Here is a 20,890-nt window from a genome sequence, read left to right as displayed (position 1 = left end):
GATTCCTGCCTCGGAATCCTTCGCAGGAGCTCGGATTCCCGCCCAGAGGCATGTCAGAGGCCCACGACTGCGCCTGGTGCGTACGGTCCACACAGGACGTACTTGCACCCATTGCTTGCCGTTACCGCCTCTCTCGCTGTACGTACGTGTGCTGCTGCACTGCACTCATCCGCTGAAGCGGATATACGCAGCGCACACACTGAGCATACTAGCTCTCTCGTTCCTCTCTCGCAGTATGACTCAGCGTTCATACGCTCGCGTTGGATAGAGTCCAGTCTGCGCATCAACACACAGCTGATGGCACACAGCACGTGCTTGCCGCCAGTTGCTTCTTTACACGCCAGAGACGCTCAAGAACCTTTTAGCATCCACTTGCTATTTAGCCATTAGTGCTTGGTTCTTGCTTTCCTGCTATTACGCAGCATTGTTCCCTTTATTGGTACAATAAAGCACCACTCGTGATCTCCTCGTGCTTGTCTGTTACACACACTTGATATTAACTTCGATGCTGACAGTTTTAACAAAAATTATAAATTAATGCATGTACTACTATTCAGAACTTAATAAATACTGTACTCTCATACGATTATTATAAAGCAAGGTGAAAGGACAAATTTGACAACCACAAAATAGCTGCTACACCAGGTCTGATTCTGCTTGCCATTAGCTTGCTGATGAATGGTACCTCGTACCGGTACCGGCGTTACGCAGATCGTGTTTCCTGTTTGATCCGGATTGGCGGATTGATATCTGCTGCTGGAAGAATTCTTTCTCCCGCTTTGACCGATGGCGTCGGGCCGTCGGCTGTATAGTCCAAGAATTTCCCAGTCTTAACTAGTGCCGTATGGTTCCTTGAACTGTCCTGGACGGTTGGGCCGTTCACTTCATAGCGTACTTGTTCGGTAGTGCATTAGCGACGGCGACACAGGAATATCTAGTATGGTAACAATACGACTTCCTTTAAAATTGGTTTTGGTCACCCACTGGACCATTGACGGTGAAAATATTTTTTATGTTCTCTCTACGTACCCTGTCTTCAACCAAAAAATCAGATTTTGGAGGGGGGAGCCTCTGACCGGCCCCTGGTAAGGTAAGTTCACAATTATCAATAACATCCTCGTATAATGGAAAATTTACCTATCCGTTTGAATGCAGCGATGACCTTAAACCACAAATGCAAAGTTTTTCTCTCAAAAGCGGATAAATTGTTTTCATTAGTTTCCGATCTACAGTATTTCTTTGTTTCCAGATCAGTCACCAATCAGTTAGTATTCGTGAGTTGCTGCACAGGGACTCGCTAATTGATTATTATCAGAACTTAATTATATTTATTTCGACAACAGCCAGTATACGAGTACATATCAAAATGCCTGCGCTGATTTACAATGGAAGACAAAATTGTCTTACATTCGGTCCGGGACCGAATGATCAATAAAAATAAATGGCCAGGGCCAAATGACCAATAAACAGAAAACGCGCAAGAACACGAACACTTGTTCCTGGCGCATTTCCCAACGAAAACCATCAAGCGGTATCTCAAACGAAAGACAAGAAAATTTCAAGAATTTCGATACCAAACGGGTCATCCTGTATGAGATCTAGGAGAAAATCGAGCCATTTTAGTTTGTCGTAGACAAAGCACACGATTTCTGTGTGAAAACTGAAACCAAACCGCGGATGCAGATCCTATGCTGTGTCTACGAGAAACTTTAGATGCCTGGATTATCTCTTAGATCTTGTAAAGAACACCTTGTTTGGTATCAAAATTCTTGAAATTTTTTCCTCATTGGTTTGAGATATTGGTCGATGGTTTTCGTTGGGAAATGCGCAAGGTGCAAGTGTAAATGTCAGCAGGCCGATGGCCAGTCAAAAATTTGGCTGTTGGAGTACAGAAAAGTGCTTGGTTGCGCGAGTTTTGTGATTACATAAGTGTAAAGCCCATGTTATACTTCCACATGACGGCCAATATGTCTAGCATACGCTGTCATATATGTGATCGGCATTCATACTTTTATGCTGCACATTTTTTATGCTGAACATAAAAGTATGAATCGTTTGCATAAAAAATGTTAACATGAGCGCATGACGCTCGCATGTTGACTATGCTACATAAAAAATGTCGTAATGAACCTGCTCATTTCGACATATTTTTATGTCAACAATATGCTAGGTAAAAGCTGTCGCCCCATGTAGGTGGCGATATCACCACCACGGGCGGTTAACGGTTTGTTAACATATTTCTGACGAGTTGGTTCATACTTCCGTTTCATTTTACTGGTGATAGCATATTGCCATTTAACATACGGCATAATCATTTTTGGTTTCATGTTTTAAATGTTGAATATGATTATGTCGTATGCTGCTTATGACGCGCCATCATTTTGGCCGTCATATGAAAGTATAACATCGGCTTAAGACAATTTTGGCGTCCATTGTATACTAATAAAAATGATGGAATTTTTATTAGTATAAAAACTTGTTCTCCATTTCTAAATGTAACATGTTGCTCAAAAGCTAGAAATAGTAATCCGCAGTCCGGTGCAGATCGTATACATGAGACTCACCAACAGTGTAACACATAAATATGTACTGGTAATAATAACCTATAATTATGCAGCAGAAACCAATACACGTACAATATACATTACCAATAACGCCTTTCAGTATTTTGTCAATAATGTGAAAATTATGGAGAATGAAGTTACGAACACTACCGATCGCTTCTGGGATAAGTTAAACATTTTCGTTAGACAGCTTAATTATTTCCTACAGCTGTTCGCTAAACGGTAAAAAGAATCTGCTTGCAAATTTGTTAGCAAAAAACTTATCTTTGAATACAGCATAGCATCATTAGCATGTATCTGGTTACTAAAGAGGTGAAATGAGATTTTCTTGTATATAATATCTGGTTTTTTAGCAAACGAATAGTAGCCAGTGTCACTAACCACAGCGTTGTAAGTTAATGCACTGTCTGCGTTTACATAGAAGTGGTTTGATCACTGGTAATCCATAAATATTTTAAATAACCATGCCTTAGATCTTATGTGGAAGGCGTTTAAATATAAAAATTGTCATTATGCTGCGCTTTTGTTTTATGGTTGAGCTTAGCAATTGAACACCTCTACGTGCTACTTATATCATCAGCTGCAGTACTGCACGATTTTTACTCATACATTAATCTCCTTTTAGAAAAATGTGCGGAATTTGGGGATTATTTGGATCACCTCATCCAGACGTTTTCAAATATTTGGAAGCATGTCTACGCATTAAACATCGCGGACCGGATGCATTTCGGATTGAAGGTGACCATCACTTGCCACATTCATGTCTGGCATTCCATCGTTTGTGCATTATGGATGACCTGCTCGGAATGCAGCCACTGCGGTTGCGCAAATTCCCTTATTTGTATCTGATTTACAATGGGGAAATCTACAACTTCCGAGTGGTAATTTTTTTAAAACTGCATATGTTTTTATATAACTGCGTACATAATATATCTGTATTATTACAAATGTGTTAACTTGGATGGCGCAAGTTGCACCTGTGTATTAAAAAGCCTGCTTAACCTTTTTGTATACAGCACACTTCAGTAGCGCACAGATTCTGTTTTCTTGCTGCAGCTCCAGGATGACTTCAAATTCATCTATGAAACTTCCTTAGATGGAGAAGTTCTTCTGCATTTGTACGATAAAGGTGGAATCGAACTGTGTGCCGAACAGCTGGACGGCGAATTCGCCTTTTGTTTGATCGATACACAGAAGAAGAAGATCTTCGTGGGTCGTGACACGTATGGTGTGCGACCGGCATTCAAAATGGTCATCCCGAAGAAAGGCATTCTCGGGGTATCGTCGGAAGCGAAAGGTTAGCGACGATTCTAGTACTATGTACAGCACTTTGAATATGTAAACAGGAAAGAATTCTCATTTTGCGAACGGGTAGGCTAGAAAAAAATTAGCACACACTGTTATTAATTTTTATGGTTTTTATTTAGGTCTGGTGGAATTGGCCAAAAAGGATGAATATGCCGGCTCCCAGATTGAGCCCATAAAGCCCGGACATGTGGAAACGTACAATGTGAACGAGCAAGGATTTATGCATCTGCATGAATCGAAGGCATTTTCGCGGACCGGGGAAATGCCGAAATATCGGACACTCGTGTCAAAACTGAGTAAGCATCACCGGAAAGTGATTCTTGCATTTGTTTTTAAGGAGTTACTTTCATCCGTGATTTCCGGTGACTTATACGGCAATACAAACTTACAAAATCCGTAATGTTATGATGCGCATGGCGTTGTACCTATACCTTCTTTTGATCTTTCAGCGGACGACGTGCTGAAAAACATTCAGAATTTGTTGGTGGCCGCTGTACGGAAACGTCTGATGTCGCATCGTCGTATTGGGTGTTTCTTATCCGGTGGACTGGATTCCAGCTTAGTAGCGGCCATTTTGGTTAAAGAAGCACGGGAAGGAGGTATTTCATATCCCATTCAAACCTTCGCCATTGGCATGGAAGGCAGCACCGATCGTATTGCTGCGCGAAAAGTTAGTACACATCTTCCTGTCAAGTTAGCGGATTTTTTGCTTATAGCTGCCAAATTAAATCCATTAAATTTAAGGCGCATAGCAGTGACTGATTGGTACAGTCTAAGCAATACTGGATATTTAAGGAAGAGTTATTTGAACTAGTGAAGATCGTTGTAATTTAGGTAGCCAAACACATTCAGTCCGAACACCATGAAGTGGTTTTTACACCGAAAGAAGGCACCCGGGCAGTGGACGATGTCATATATCACTTGGAAAGCTACGACATAACAACAGTTCGAGCTTCAGTCGGTATGTTGGTCTTTCGCAAATAGCATCTGTCTTCGAGATTCAGTTCGTAATACACACAAATTAGCAACAAAATTTTGTCTTCGTTAATTTTTTGGAGAAGCGTACTCGTATCTTATGCTGTGCTATAATATGTCCGATAACCTGTCACACGAAATAAAAAGAGAAATCGGTTAAATTTTGCTTTGGGTACAGGAATGTATTTGATATCGAAGTACGTCCGGGAAAAAACCGACACCGTGGTCATGTACTCGGGCGAGGGCTCGGATGAGTTGCGCAGGGCTACATTTACTTCCACAAAGCGCCCACACCGGCAGCCGGTCATGCGGAGAGTATCCGTCTGATGGATGACCTTTACATGTACGATGTATTGCGCGCCGATCGCACCACGGCTGCCCATGGGCTGGAACTGCGTCCGCCCTTTTTGGACCATCAGTTTGCTGCTTACTATTTGTCATTACCGGAAGAACTGCGCGTGCCCAAAGACGGTATAGAAAAGCATCTGCTGCGTAGCGCATTCGACGGCACGGATCTGCTGCCGCATGAAATTCTCTGGCGGCCGAAAGAAGCCTTCAGTGATGGCGTATCCTCCATGACCAAATCGTGGTTCCAGATTCTGCAAGAATTCACCGCTGACTTGGTAAGCTTTGAAAGCTTTACCACAGTTGTGCAATTCATACAATTTATCGTACGCAATTTACGGGTATTACCTGTAACTTTTGACATAGCTAATCTGTAATAGTAAGGTTACAATATTTTGTTTGGTTTATTGTAATTACATGTTATGTTGTGGTCAGTGCGTTTTGTAGCTTGCTTGTGGTATTATGGCCACACTGATGCATTTGCTCGTATTTATTAATTTGAGATTCTTCTTTTGTAAATAACCAGCGAACTTTACCTTGCTGATTAGGTTAGCGACGATGAGTTTGCGCAAAGAGCGAAAATGTTTCCGCATCTGACTCCGACAACAAAGGAAGCTTTCTACTACCGGAAAGTGTTAAACAGACATTATCCTGGGAGAGAGAAATGGATTCCATACTTCTGGATGTCCAAGTGGACGGACGCCACGGATCCATCGGCGAGGACACTGAACAACTACAAGCCGAATTAAATGCTGGTAGCTGACTTCGTATTGTTGTTTTGCGTTTTATTTAGTACAGTTTACTTACCTGTCGTATGAAAGCTGTCCGTTGGTTTCACCATGACGTAGTAATTAAATACGCAAGATTATTCGATGGTTTTGCTACACCACTGACATGTTGCATAATTACGGTATATACTCGCAAGCATAGTGATTCTCTGTATATTTTGACAGTTTCTTTTTTTTAGGTAGGAAGTCCAAAAAACCACAAAGAATCTTTTTGACACAGCGCACCTGCATACTTTATCCGCTCTCTTTTATATGCTGTCTGCCGTCTCTCTCATTCTCTGGATGTCGCGTAACATAACTTGACCGCAAAGTGACAACTGTTCTGTTCATCCTCACCTGCGCCATTTACGTAAGGCGCGATCATATTCATTTGTTCCTCGTCAATCTTATGCCATATACTTAGATCGATTCGTCTCCCTGAAAGCCGCTTAAGTAGATTGCAAATATGCTTCTGTTTTGTAGCATGTTTGGAGGGCTTAAGTATCATCATTATCTCTTGCAATAATTGTGATGTAAGCGCCATCCATATGTATGTGCCGGGACGCCGGTCGGGTATGATTAGCCGTCGGTAAATGCATCCAGCGTCTTCCTTAGACACTGCACACGACCAGTATTTAATCATCAGTTAATCCCTGACAACACGTCAACTGTCTAACGTGTGCCGGCTTTGAATGGCTGCTGGCAGTTTGTCCTTTGTTGCAAGTTTGTCATTGTTTTTGCATTTTGCAAGACTTTCCTCTGCCATAAGTTACGTATATCGGTATATGTCGCGAACAAAAAGGAATCAAATCAATGTAACATTCACTAAAAAGGGGCTCGTAAATGAAAGCGCTATCAAAATAAAATTTATTTCTTTTTGCCGCGCTCGGTTAATTAAACGCAAATAATGCACAGTACCTAGCTAGCTAGATTGTAGAATTGTAGATACGCATTTTTCAGACACAGAACAAATCCATAAATCTCTCCTTTCATGACGTTGCGCTGATCCGCTTCATAAATTCTTGCTTTTCAATTAAAACTAGGTCTATGGGGCGATCACAGCGGGAAAGGGAAGAGGGAATACCATTTTTGCTGTCGACTGTGGATGCTGAAAAGTGAAGTGTTTCGCGAAGTTAAACGCACCAGTGGCATATTGGTCAGTCTCTCTCTGTGCAGTTTGATCAGCGTATCACATGTAATAGCGGGCGTCATAAATTTAAATGAGCTAAGAGGGAGAGCATTGCTAAATTTTCAATGCCCAAATCACCACCTGTCACCAAAGCTTAACAAGGATTTTTGTTCGGCATTTATCCTGAAATCTGCGATGTATACGCTGGTGTCCGGGCGTATTGCTCGGAAATCGGCGTTCCGTTGACATAATCTCTACACTTTCCCTTTATGGGTTCGAATACAATTTTAGATTTTGATAACAATTGCACACGAAAAAGGCAAACTACAACGGTGCTTAGATTTTTATTTATCTTTTACCGATCTTCATTGAGGCGGCCTTTATCCTTTACGGCCGCAATATTTGGTGAACGTGTGTATGTTTATACAGTTTTGCACAATCAGTATAATTATTTAGATTGCGCCGTTACATAAATTGCATTCTTATGTCCGTTGTGCAGCAGATAGCTGCAGTGTGTATATTGTATAAGACACACGAACAATTGTAAAATAAATATTCTCATGCTTTATGCTACTCTTATGGTAATATGGATACCTTTCAGTCGCGGTATATGTATCACTTGATCACGATCCATGAATATCGGCGGTAGGAGGATAGAACTACTAAAAATCAAACGCAATAATTAAGAAGACCAACGGCTTAACGCTATTGCATACGCGTACCAGAGAATTTTGCCCATCATTACAAAATACATGTTTACTGGGACTAATATCGTCCACGGTATTGTTATTATTATTATTACTTACTGTATATTGTATGTTAAAATAGCATGAAAAATAACAAGGGTAAATCGTACCATATTAAAAGCAAAGCAGGCGAGATAGATAAAATTGTACGAACGACTTTATATGTATAAATTCAACTGGTGATTACTAGCTCGGCTAAAGTAATTTTTTCCAAAACGGTGAATTTTTTAAAAGAATCAAACTAGCATAAAGCCTTTATCGTGGTTAAAGTTTTGAAATTATAAAACAGGGTTGCTTACAAATTTTCTGCAGGAATAGCAGTAATCACGCTGTCTACCGAGAGGTCATACAATGATTTGGCAGTATGTCATAAGTCCTAACCGTTAGAATGGCTATCTTTCCGAATTCCATCCAGACTTCCAGACATGTTGCGTAAGATGGCCAGGCGAAGTGGACTATAGTCGGACGGGTTAGTGTTCGGTTAATTTGCATTTTTTCTTTAGTTCCCTTTTGAGCTAACAGACCAAATCCAGTGCGCATCAATGGTTGAGCCGATTAGCGGCAAAGAAGATTACCTTTTCAGGATGCTTTTTGTATGATGTTGAGTGACATTTGCGTAATCGAGCCATGCTGCACTGGACGAGTGCTTCTAACAGTTTCTTCGTAGATTCGTCACCGAATCGGCAGAAGAAAAGCTAACGCGGGAAACAATAGGATCCCCTGCTGAAAAACTTTCAGTCTGATTACGATGCCGTCGACACATTTCACTGCGCACATTAACACACCATTACAAAGAGAGTTATTTAGGTTATTTCGGGTCAGGAAAGTTATATTATACTCGTATATACATGCAATCTCAGACGTGCATGCAATACTTTGTAATATGTTCGTGTGTTTGTAATATTTCGTTCGAAAATTCGAGTTTATGTGGTCTTTTGCCAAACATTACATGCTTAGGTTTTCCTTTTAGAACTTAGTAAAACCTATGCTGTGAAAAGCTAACTTCGAAGGAATGAATGAATTATATGTACCTTACTTTACGATAACATTACGAAACATTTTCGACAGCATAATAAACTGTGTCTCTACAGTTTGTACAATGTACATAACTTGTCAAACCCATTAATTGATTTTAAGTGGATGTCAATTAAAACAATAGGTCGTCAAACTATATTTAACAACGTCTTAAGCACTTAATAAGAGCGTCGATTTAGGCAAAAACTTGACCAGACAGTAAAGAGTATACAGTATACACTCTTGTTAGCCCAGTACTGCCCAAAAGGTATACGCAGGTCGCCCAGGTACGAAAACGCGTAGACATTGTGGCAGACGTCGGCTTAAATTCTTATTAAAGTTGTCAGTTTGTCAGGGTTTGCGTGTACCGGGAGACCTGCGAAACAATGACAAATACGGTATACAGTAGCTGCATCGATTAAAGGAAGTCAAAGAAACTGATTGTCTTAGATTTTGGTCAGAACTATAAAAGTAAATTAAACCCGGTTCGCCAGGTAGCACTTTTTTGACGTGTGTTGTGCAGACCCGAGACGTGACGGCGACAGTATATTTAAGTAGAGTTATCGCGCAATGTTTGACGTTAATTGGTACGTCTGGAGTACGTAGACTACGTAAAATTACAACGAAATTGTTACAATTAAAACGCATCCGTCCTGGCTTCGTATTTTGACGGTGCTCGGCACATCTAATCCATGAACGCCTTTTTACGAAATCAAACCGGGAAAGAAGTCTAACAGATCGTGTCGTGTAAGTTTTTGTTTGAGATGGTACTCACACAATTTTGGTAACTCTGATAATTCGGAGCATGCACACCGGCAGACGATGAAATGATGCGCACCTTTCGGAGAAAGAATGGGTTCAAATTACCTCCCAGGATGGCTAATTATGACCCATTCAGCACAGTTGCGTCATGTTTGGGCATAGTGGGAGGATGAAAAGAATTCAGAACAAAAGGGCTTTTAAGGGCACCGATGCTAATTTTGTGCGCAGCCGAACTTGACCTTATCTTGTTCGCTGGACAGTGCCCATACAAATGTCGCGCCGTTTCTTTGCATTTAAAGCATTTACCGTCTTAAAAGTTCCAAACAAAGCAGTTTTTTTACCGGTTAACGGGCCTTAATATTTGCTATAATTATTACGTTTCTCATAAAATATAATTATGTGTGAACGTGTGAACAAGTAAATCACTTAATTTACCGTTTACCGTACCAATCACTTAATTCACAATTTACCGTACCCCCAAGTACCTTTAAATACCGTACTTTAGGGTTAACCAAATGTATTAAAAATCCAAACCTATTCTGTACACTGGCGATTTTGATTTAAAACATCATAATTATATTATCAAAATACTTTCAAAATATTTGTTTCTTTAATTTTCCACTTCAAATTTGAATTTTGTGCTACATGCGCCTTGTCTGATACTTTTTCTGTGCATATATATAGAGAATGTGTAAAACTAAGAACGCTGTTACAAAGAACGCTCCAAAAGTAAGTTTCCCTATTTTGTATCTCCCGCCCTGAACGCTTTTAGTTCTTCTGAACCATATTTTTAGAAACGGCTTTCATTAACGAACCGAAATAAAATATAACTCTACCTAACTACAATCAAATGGAGTCATGGAGAAGAATTGCCAAGAAAGCCGTTCAAGGTTTTCGGCACTTTGCCACGGGTTTCGCCCTGACAGTTTTTGTACTTTTTCGCAGTCTTCCTGCTCATTTTTTGAAAAGCGCCGAATATCATGGAATTAGGAATTCTTTTCTGTTCTAATTCCAAGTACGAAACAAAATAACTTCTTCGCAGTGCTTTTCCAGAAAAGTAAAAACTCTCGATGACTAGGTGGAAAAACAGTAGAGCTGCACAAGGTGCCAGACGGTAAAAAATCGAAAATTTCTTCTATAACATATTATTGTTGTCCGTACAACTTGAAGTTATTTATGTCCAAGACCCGCATGACTGCGCATCAAATTTCCTTTTTATTGATGATAAGAACTTTTGGATTCATATCAGCAAGGAGGCTGAAAAGGGGGATTCCGGCGTCGTGGAGAAAAAAAATGTTTGCTTTACTCCATAAATTTTTCAAACCATTCTGTTATTGCAGTAATATTAAGAACAGTATTTGTTGCTCGTACTTTAAATTTGCTGTCGAAATCATAACAGGGACGGAAGCGGTAATAAAAAGAATGAGCTTCGAAAAAACTCGAGGAAATTAATGTGTAAGTAGTATGGCTATTCTGTTTTCCGTTTTCCCAGTTCTGCATTGAATCTTTTGATTCTTATTTCCCTAAACAGTTTACATAATTGCTTATACAACAAAAAATATATCACATGTCTATTACTTCAAATGGCAGCCTTTGGCAGGGAGGCAAAATAGGGAAACTTACTTTTGGAGCGTCCTTTGTATATGAACTGACCAGTGATAGTCGCAACTCGCAGATTTATATTAAAACTAAATTAATAACCGAAATTTTATTCTTACGCGTGACGAATTGATTTATTCGTTGTTACAAGTTTTTCAATGAGTGGGGAATAATACGCAGTTCTTGTGGTCAAAATGTATTGTATTTACCGAGCCACATTATGAATAATTATTATGATATAGACACATACAGCTGATCAGATTTTCGTTCTTTTAATGGGCAACATCCAATCCACATATCGGTATGCTTCCGCAGGTTTACACTAATTAAAATGATTAAATTTTAAACATTGAAAAAACACCCATAATCATTATTGGTGGAGGTCAATTACATTTGGGTAAGCGTTGCGCGTCGGGTAACGGGAAAACACGTAAAAAATGTGACGTAACAGCGCGTAACCAAGCAAACATTCTGATTCGCAGTCACAAAATCTGGGATGGGTTTTCAGCTTACTTGTCCGCGTAAGCATTGCGCTTCGACGTCGAAGCGCAACCATTACCCAAACTACGAGTAACTCGTAACTCTCCTGCACAGATTAACAAAATTTGTGTGTGTTTGGACCAAAAGTAAATCCAACGACCCAGAGTCACAATCCAAAACTCATAATTAACTTTTTTGACGTAATACCACATTTACCACATTACAGCATTAAAACGAGTTTTTCAGTTCCACTACGGTGTTCAATTTCTTTCTTGGCACGGAAGCGTACTCGACTCACGATTGGACGATTGTTTTTCTGCTGAGTCATGGCTAATTTTTTACGCGGTTCTCCATTACCCGTCGCGCAACAGTTACCCAAATGTAATTGACCTCCACCATTGTCATTCAAAATCTTATGATGTGCACTCAAGGTACCCGATCAGATTGACTGATCAGATTGATCAGATGATTAATAACTGATCAGATTGATCAGTTACTGAGCGCGATTCACGCATTTACATTAAATTAATTTTGGTTTTGCCTTTGGGGTTTACCACTTTGCCCCTTCCAGGCTTTACAAGTGCACGGTACGTTCTTACGTTCTCACCCTTATTTACAACACTACAGTATTTACATAAGATGATAAGTCCTCGTATCGAAGTGCTGCTATCTGCTATCAGGACTAATTTGTTAGAAATTTAGAATCATGTGTTCTCTTTATTGGCAGCATTTATATTTACGGCGCACAAGTCTGACATGGCTTCGGGCTCGGTTGGTGGAGATGCAGCATCAGTCTTCTATCTTCTAAAATCATCCGGGAAAGTTTTCTCGGTAAAGCGTGGAAATATTACGGATGTCCTGACTTCTGCGATCCAGATCAAGTGCTTGGCATTTGGTGGACAGGCACCCGAAGTACTGTATGGAATTGGAGCTGATCTGAAGGTAGGAAGCGGTTTAGCGCAGCAAGCAGTACGTGTTTCTCCATTTCCGTCACACTATTTCCATGAAAATACTAAGCGCTCTGATCAATTAGACGACTCTTCTGCGCACTGCGTGTTAAGTAGGTTTTTCTTGGTAAGTATGAGTTTTTGTTTGGTAGATGGTGAGCGTCAATCAGCCTGTGTATTTATCTGGATGTTTGACAGGCTTTTGTGTGGGTTAGCGAACCATTAGTGCCAATCTGTCGCACAGTGGAAATCTACGAGAATGAACGGTGGACGCCAGCGCGAGGCTATTCGAATACACTGCTGCCTAAAGACAGGTTCGTTCTCTTCGCTCAACGCACAGCGGCAGAAAAGTGCAGTTTTCCTCGTTTTGTGCAGGTATCAGTGGTCGGATGAGAGCGGAAGAACTGAGCGTGGAAAGGACGATACACAGCTACCGACATCAGATTGGACTTGGGAGACAGCACGCTGGCAGATAGACGAGAATTTCCACGGTGTCCTGCTCGGTCCTGAAGTATGTATTTTCAGTTTCTCCAACACTGACATAACGAAGATAATTATTGTGATCGAGGTTTAATGTCAGTAAATTGTATTGAGGAACTTTGAAGGCGAAATTAACCGTATGCTACTCAAAACATTATGTGAAATCTAGGTGAATATGAATTCAAAGTGGGATTGATACGAATGTTGATTATGTATTGTATGTTACAGTACGAGTACTGTACTGTACTTCCCATTGCGATTTTGTTGTGGCTTCTGACTCGAAACATGAAAAGCCAATGATCTGGCTCAAAAGTCAAAACTGACGTTATTTTACCTATTTAATATTAAAATTTTGATGTTAAAAATAAAAAAAATTTTTATCGTACTGCTCGGGGTTGTTTGTGGATATTAATAATTTACATACAATGGAAATACGACAAAACTATTGAATGTACAATTAAGTTTTAAGAACAGTATCATCACAATATATTAATCTGAATCACCACTGTATGGAGTTGAAAGATAATGGAAAGTGACTGAGAAAAACCCTTTTGCGTTTTTTTCTCAGGGTTGGACATACGCCATTGACTTTCCCTCGACATACTATCCGGAAAAGCGGTGGAATCACTATGTGCGCCGTCGCCGTTGGATGCGCACATGCCGTTACTGTACTACCAACCGCTGGATTCCCTTAACATGGACCGATCTCGCGGATGTCAGCCTGGCCTTGATGGACATTTCCGCTGGAGGATGCGACGCTTCTGCCCACAGCACGCGAAGTATTCTTCCTGTGGGCTGTCACTATCAACGGCCAGGTGATCGTCCGCCGCAACTGCAGTCTCGCCTCCGCTTTCCACGGGGATGCATGGGCATACATCGATCTTCCCGACGGGGTGGAGGCGGCACGAATATCTGTTGGACCCGGTGAGATGGTGTGGGCCGTCACCTCCAACGGGATGGCGTTGATGCGCAGCGGCATCAATCGGGATCGGCCTCACGGAGCGTCGTGGGTGTTGGTGGAAGCGCCTTCGACAACCTCATTATTAACGCAGATTGCCGTGGGAACGGAGAGTGTCTGGGCCGTGGCGAAAGACGGCTCGGTGTGGTTCCGACAAGGCATGCGGACGAGTCAACCCCACGGAACAACGTGGGTGCACATTGCTGGTATGTCGGCGGTTTGCGTGACCATAACGCGCAATGGGGAGGTTTCGCCATCAGCAACGATAATCAGATTTGTTTTTCGACACGGAATCGGATTAGGAGATCCGCATGGAAAAGGTTGGAAGAAAATATCTTTGAAAATAAAAGAAGAATCGCAGAATCAGGAAACTGAAATCCAGGATCCATGGACATGGATTAGCGGGACTGCCGGATTCGTTGATGCGCGCACTACGTCGTTTGACGATGAGAATGCTTGGCGGAAAAATATTCTGGGTTTGTTGTCACTACGGTTTAAGAATGAGATGCAGAATTACGAAAAATTCGAGCCGGCTATTGACCGCGTTGATAACGACGAAGCGAGTGATGCAGGATTTTTGAAAGTGTGGTCTAACAAAATGTCTACCTGGGAGCAATGCTTTTTCCAAGTCCGATATTCCCAGGAAGCCGATCCAGCCGATTGCCCCATTACTGTGGATGGTGGCACCACCAAGCTGCTGATTCCATTTTTCAATATCACGGGAATATGCCTTCATCTCGATACAAAAGGAGACCACCAGCTTGAAATATCGACAGCGTTTCTCACCCGCGCACAAACGCCGTTACGGTTGTCCGGATTGAAATCAGAATTAATGCACTGGAATACTTATATAACAGAAGCGTATCTGACCTTCTTGGATGTACGAGAAATCCTGAAAAGAGACCGCTTGTGGATTCTGGCTGCGGGTGTTAGCTGCCCGTTGGTGAGTTATAAGTATAACACATCGGAAGCGCTGCCATCAGTGAAATGGCTAACGTTAGGAGGCCACTTCCGGTCGATTGAATCAGCATCGGGGATTACGTGGGCGCTGGGATGGATGGGCGAACCTGGGTTTGGACGGGTAGCTATGAAGGTAAAACAGGAATGGAGAAGAAACTTCAGGTGGACACCCATCGTGTAGAGCTGTACGAAAATCAACGATGGAATATACTGATGGGATTTTGCGACAAGTTGTTGCCTACAAGATAGGTGAGTGAAGTAAAACGAGTGTGGACGATTCTTTAAATGCCGCTGTTGTGACTCGTTTGTGGGACTCATTGCTTCGTAATATTTTTCAGCTGGTACAGCAAATTGTTTGTACAATTGATTTGTGAGTTGTTTCTGTATTTCTTTTGAACACTAAAACTAAGCTAAGCGAAAAATTGAGCCGAATGGAGCAATCGCGAAGTGCGGATGTGTTTTTAGCACTGTGTATTTCTAATATACGAGTACGTATAACGAATGCCGTTGTAAAGTTAACGAAGCAGGGAAGGTTTTTTAGAGTATTCCGTGCTGTTTATTGCCTTTCGAATTTTCACATTATAACCAATAATTGTGTTTTTTGCGATCGTAGATATACTTGGTCGGATGAGACCGGAAGAATGCAGTTGTCGATGGATGCATTTCAGTTGCCTTCTGATTTATGGAAATGGGATTCCGAATGGCAGATTGACTGTCGAAACGGTGATGAGAATGGCTGGGTATATGCATTCGATTTCCCATCTTCCTTTCATTCCTCAAAAGGATCGAACGACTACGTGCGTCGACGGCGTTGGCTTCGTCTGATGAAAGTTGATTGTACCGGGCCGTGGTTTCCAGGTCCAACCGGAAAGCGGAGCGAATATTCGACAAGTGGCTGTTGGAGGCGATTCGGTGTGGGCTGTGTGTACCGATGATCAGGTGTATTTTCGCAAAGAATATAGTGCGGCCTTTCCGGAAGGCACAGAATGGGAACTGGTTGCTGATGGTGTGCGGAAGGTCTCCGTTAGTATGGAAGATGACGTTTATGCCATTCTGTACAGCGCTAGCCAGAAATTACCTACTCTAGCCAAAAGAACCGGGATTACCCATGGAAATAAAATGGGCGTTGGATGGGAATATCGACTTCATGCCAAAGATATTTGCTGTCGCAATTTGGAAAAAAGATAGCTGATTTTTATTGTTTGCACAATGTGTTTTGTACTGATTTGTTCTGATTTTTGTTTCTTGTTCCTTAAGTGATAATGATAGTGATAAGTTAATCGTTCTTTCCGTAACGATGTTTTCTTTTTTTTACCTGTTACTAAAAATATCGTAAGTATAACTGTAATTCAGATGCACCACGACGATCCATTAGCAGTATCAAACATACGGATGTTATTTCCTTACTGCTCTAACCCTCAAACTGCCAGCTGTCGAAAAGTGGCGCTGTAAAATAATGCAATAAATAACCGTTATCGTTTTTAATTTTTATAAATTTTGGAGTCAAGGAAAGCCCTTTTACCGAAGTCACACAGACGTGTAAACAATTAGTCATATACTAGTAACTCATGAATTCGTGCAAAACTGTATGGAATTAATTTTGATTTACGATGTACTTCGACACCAACAATGCAAACTTCCGCGTCTTTATTCACAGATTCTACTTGAAATGCACCAAACTTTACACAAAGCCATAAAAACTGTCCAAAAGATGTGACATGATCGCTCAGGTCTCAATCAAATGCGCTATTCAAATCTACTGAAAAAGCAAAAAAAGAATGAAAGCGAAGAAACACCCACCCTGTTTAATGAATCACAATAACGGAAAATCACAACCATTATAGGAAAAATGCCAGAAAAGAGCGCGGTCTCACCGCAAACTGTTTCCATGATTAAACTACAGAATTTGCGGTTCCAGTTCGGTGTACACGGGCTTGTTCTTCTCGGCTGAGATTTCCGGAGCAATGGAAAAAACTTGTACATCGTTGTTGAAAATCCGCTCGCGAATTTGGTATCTAAACCAAGAATCATGCGTCAAAATGAGACTCACAATGCAAAAGTAGTCTTGCAAAGAATTAAACAACTCACAGCTGAAGATTGATGGCACTTTTTGGCGGCGGATAAAAGTCACGGAAAGAAAGAGCCGCAGTTTGCCCACTGTTACTGCTACTGACTTCAGGCTTTTTAGCGGAGAAATAACGTTCTTGTCGACTTAATCCAGAAAAATTGCGCTAGAACAAAAGGAAATGTTATGTGCAGAATAATAAGAGCAGTACTCGAACTGCAGCGTAAAACACCGCCGAACGTTAAAGTCGCTAATTAAAAAGTGATAAACTTACATCAGAATTTGAAAACAAGTGTGCATCGCCACCCAGTTGCAGTTTTTCCATTTCCGCAATCACTGATTTTGTAGTCGGCACTTCTTGAATAGATGTCGGTGGGGCAGGGAGCAAAGGATTAAAGCTGATCGAAAACCCTTTTTCGCTAGCATCTGACAGACCTAAACAAATGTGTGTTCTGTAGTAATAATTACACTATCAGGAAAAAGTGCTGTAAAATAACAGTCTGGTGATGACATCAATAATTATCAACAAGTACTTGTATAAACTCTAAATTCTGCAAAACTTGTCTGACATCCACAACAAAGGCAGCGAACTTTGCACCAACCTGCGGTTGAGTCAGAAGCGGTTTCCCAGCTGCACTCAGATCCGGTTGCGGAATCATGACGGCACCGGTTTCGATCGCGGCTGGCCTTATCTAAAAATAAAAAAATTAAGACAACTGTATGTCGCGGTTACCAAACGACTTCAAATGATTAATTCGAGCATCTTACTCAATTTGACCATACCGCGCGTGAAGAGCGTGCGCATACTGGACTGGAAGTGTCGATGACGCTCCTTCTTATGCAAAGGCAGCATAGCCGTGGCCAGAACCTTATTAATAATTTCCCCCACAGTCCCTGCATCAGCATCCGGCAAACCTGCGCAAGAATGTATTAATCGGTTGATTCAAACGCAAAATGTCTTGATATTATTTATAAAAAATTGCAGCCTGTATTACACTTACAGGCATCAGCTTTGAAGGCTTCAAACAAGTGTAGCCAATGAGACACAGCATACCTGATTTGCTAAAGGTCACATCCGAGGCGTCTTGATATTCCCCGGAATCAGCTGTACTGCTCCGCTGGGAAAAGGATGGCGAATTCTTTCCAGACGATTCGGTCAACGCAGGACTCTTTCCAGACGATTCGGTCAACGCAGGACTCTTTCCAGACGAATCTGTCAACGCAGGGCTAGCTAAACCAACATTGGCCTCGTCAGCAGCCGCAAGAATATCAACAGCTCCTCCAGCAGAACCGTTTTCCGCGGCACCAAGATCAGCTGCAGCATCGACCGTCGCAGTGTTCGTAGAGGCATCCTGCAGGCATGAGCCGAGGCCAGCAAAAACTGATGTGTTATCATATTTGCTGGTTGTCGGTGCTGCAAACGATTGCAAAAGGTCAATAAACCTGCTGTCTGGCCCACTGCATAAACTGACGTATTCACGTAGCCAGAGCAAAAACGAAAACAAAACGGCATACCCTGGACATCGAGATGGATGGTCGCTGTGCTCACGTAATGGATGGTATTCAGAAAACCTTCAGTGGGCTCTGCAACGGATGGCAAGGATATCGGCGCACTGTATGACAGATCCAGAGCTTTATCCAAATCTGCATGGTCAGGCAGTGTAGCGGGTGTTTCCACTGGTGCGTAGACAGGAGACTGAGTGGATGTTCCGGGATGGCGAAAAACAAATGTGTCATCGTAAGCTGTCTGGGCTGCAGACAATTGGAAAAGGTCAATAACCTTGCTGTAATTTTGCCAACTGCATAAGCTGACGCAGCCAGAGCAAACACGAAAACAAAACGGCATACCGTAATTAAAAGAGTAATCGACATAAGAAGAAAAATGCAACTGCGGCAACATAGGGGAGAAGGAATATGCCGGCATAGGGAAAGTTCGAACGACTGAACATGTCTGAACCGATGCAGAATGACCTTTACAGCTGTTTTTTCCATAGTGTGGTTCAGTACCAGAGAATTCCTATATACCTTGGTAACAGTACTCAGTATTGTTCAAAATTTACTCTTACTTTTACATCCAGCATCGTGCAGCTTGTCCAGAAGCAAGATCTGACCGAGGACGCTAGCAACAAAAACGACAGCAAGACCGAATAATCTGAAGAGGATTGCATGGTTGGCCATGGACAAATTATCGAAACTAGCCTTATAAAGTAATCGAAAAATACGGTTGTGATAGAGCCAACGGGACCTTCGGCAAGTGCGCGACAGAAAAACTGTACGCGTGCCTGTGCTCTGATCCAATCCTGCTGGAGGGTTGGGATCTGAGTTATTCACTTAATTCGGTTCATTTTACGCACTTTGCGTCTCGCGCTCAGTAGCAGTGTTTACAGCTGTACACGTCTCGACATCCATTGGAATTTGTGGTTTCTTGGTATGTGTTGCATTCGGTTTTCGCAATCAGGTAATCAATGTTTTAAAAAAGTCATCCAAGTTATCACAATGTTCTTTTTTTGATAAAATTTATGTTTACATCCACTGATATCCGAAAGGTTCCAATTTACCACGGGAAAACTAAAATATAATATGAAATACTGGCACCTGCAGCAATATCGTAAAACAAGTTCCTTATGAAAATTCAGCGACATGGAAACAGTAGCTTGTGGATCTTGAGCCACAAGGTTTCGTAGTTTTGTATTTCTTTGCTGAAAACTACATAAGGAATATTGTTGGACATATTGCTGGAAAGGCTCATTATGATGCTCCCCAGTCCTACAACAGCGGTAGTGAAATCAAGATGATAAAGCACACCTCATTCCATTTGTAATATGCTTCGGCTTGCCAGGACACGTTTGCAAATAGCTAAAATTTTAAGCATAAAACACTGTTAAAAACATATTTTTTTGTCAGCAGAAACTTTTGACAGAACTAAGATGAACACTCGGGTTAAGACTACGCTTAAAACTAAGATCAGTAATTCTGATAATACTCTGATAAAACTATTATTTATACTCAGGTTTTCAAACCTCAGAAAGCTTAGTGTTTGCGAACTCTGGTTATTTCTCCCAAAAACTCAAAAATTCCTCCGTCCACAAAATGTTTTAAACCTAATTGAATTTATTATTATGTTCACCAGTGAAGTTTATTCAGCCAGAAATACACTATAACAGAAGTTAGGCACTATAACAGAACTTCAAATTTAAAAATTCAAATAAAATTTAATGGTATTATACATTTTATTTTGTAATATCTGTTTTTTGGCAAACCAAAGGAATACTAGAAACTGAAAATGACGAAATGACGTAATTGCAAAAAAATATACGACATTACTAATGACGAGGATTTAAAGCCTGAGTTTTGAATTGTTTGCACATTTAATTTTGCGCCGTCATTTTTCACAACAATTTTTCATCCTGCACGTTTGCTAAATCTGTTGTCTTGAAACACTAAATATGCGTTGACCAAACAGTTATATTTCAATTGAGAAAGATTATTAGAGAAAAAAAAGCAGAAAATAAAAAGTTATCTTAGCATACCATTTTTCTGGTTAAATATTTCGAAAAAAAATGTATATTTTTTTGTTTTTAGCTGATGTTGGAAATAAAAGAGGCTAGCGCTACGCTACTATATACTTCCACTGCCGAGTAGCAGAGCGTTTCAAATGTAATGGAAATTGTTGCAAAATTGTTTTAGAACGCATTATAGGTATTATACGCAATTATTCCGTTGGTCTGAAACTTTTGCCAACACTACTATGAGAACTCGGGTTAAGACCATGCTTTGAACTAGTATCACCA

The 20,890-nt window shown here is 41.1% G+C and overlaps 3 protein-coding genes across 6 annotated transcripts; 2 read left to right on the top strand and 1 right to left on the bottom strand.

Annotated features, from left to right (window-relative positions):
* The first annotated feature begins 3,193 nt into the window (after positions 1–3,193).
* LOC129585113 (asparagine synthetase [glutamine-hydrolyzing]-like) lies at positions 3,194–6,376 on the top strand. The gene is given in 9 exon segments (XM_055477665.1): positions 3,194–3,445; positions 3,621–3,861; positions 3,992–4,168; positions 4,322–4,542; positions 4,707–4,833; positions 5,026–5,103; positions 5,106–5,470; positions 5,741–5,947; positions 6,160–6,376. Coding segments are annotated over 8 exon segments (1,662 nt in total). The 3' UTR covers positions 5,942–5,947; positions 6,160–6,376.
* Positions 6,377–12,131: 5,755 nt separating this feature from the next.
* LOC129585067 (tectonin beta-propeller repeat-containing protein 1-like) lies at positions 12,132–16,519 on the top strand. Its single transcript, XM_055477583.1, is given in 9 exon segments — positions 12,132–12,276; positions 12,417–12,631; positions 12,835–12,950; positions 13,012–13,147; positions 13,685–14,023; positions 14,025–15,126; positions 15,129–15,280; positions 15,373–15,404; positions 15,648–16,519. Coding segments are annotated over 8 exon segments (2,385 nt in total). The 5' UTR covers positions 12,132–12,276; positions 12,417–12,445; the 3' UTR covers positions 15,970–16,519.
* A 147-nt stretch (positions 16,520–16,666) lies between these two features.
* On the bottom strand, positions 16,667–19,386 carry LOC129585114 (uncharacterized). Of its 4 annotated transcripts, XM_055477668.1 has the most exons (9): positions 19,166–19,301; positions 18,948–19,050; positions 18,615–18,851; positions 18,154–18,513; positions 17,868–18,014; positions 17,702–17,791; positions 17,374–17,534; positions 17,123–17,265; positions 16,667–17,049 (listed from the first exon to the last, which is right to left on the bottom strand). In XM_055477668.1, exons 1-9 carry the CDS (start codon positions 19,265–19,267, stop codon positions 16,932–16,934), a joined length of 1,461 nt encoding a protein of 486 aa, XP_055333643.1. In that variant the 5' UTR covers positions 19,268–19,301; the 3' UTR covers positions 16,667–16,931. The 4 variants fall into 4 exon arrangements, with proteins under 4 accessions (XP_055333643.1, XP_055333645.1, XP_055333641.1 ...); XM_055477670.1 differs by lacking the exon at positions 18,948–19,050 and having other exon boundaries at positions 19,166–19,386; XM_055477666.1 differs by having other exon boundaries at positions 18,615–19,050.
* Positions 19,387–20,890: the final 1,504 nt, after the last annotated feature.

This window comes from Paramacrobiotus metropolitanus, unplaced genomic scaffold (genome assembly GCF_019649055.1).
Source record: "Paramacrobiotus metropolitanus isolate TYO unplaced genomic scaffold, Prichtersi_v1.0 Parri_scaffold0000015, whole genome shotgun sequence".
NCBI lineage: Eukaryota > Metazoa > Tardigrada > Eutardigrada > Parachela > Macrobiotidae > Paramacrobiotus > Paramacrobiotus metropolitanus.
Note: the sequence above shows the minus strand (reverse complement) of the source record. Positions and strands in the feature narration are given on the sequence as shown.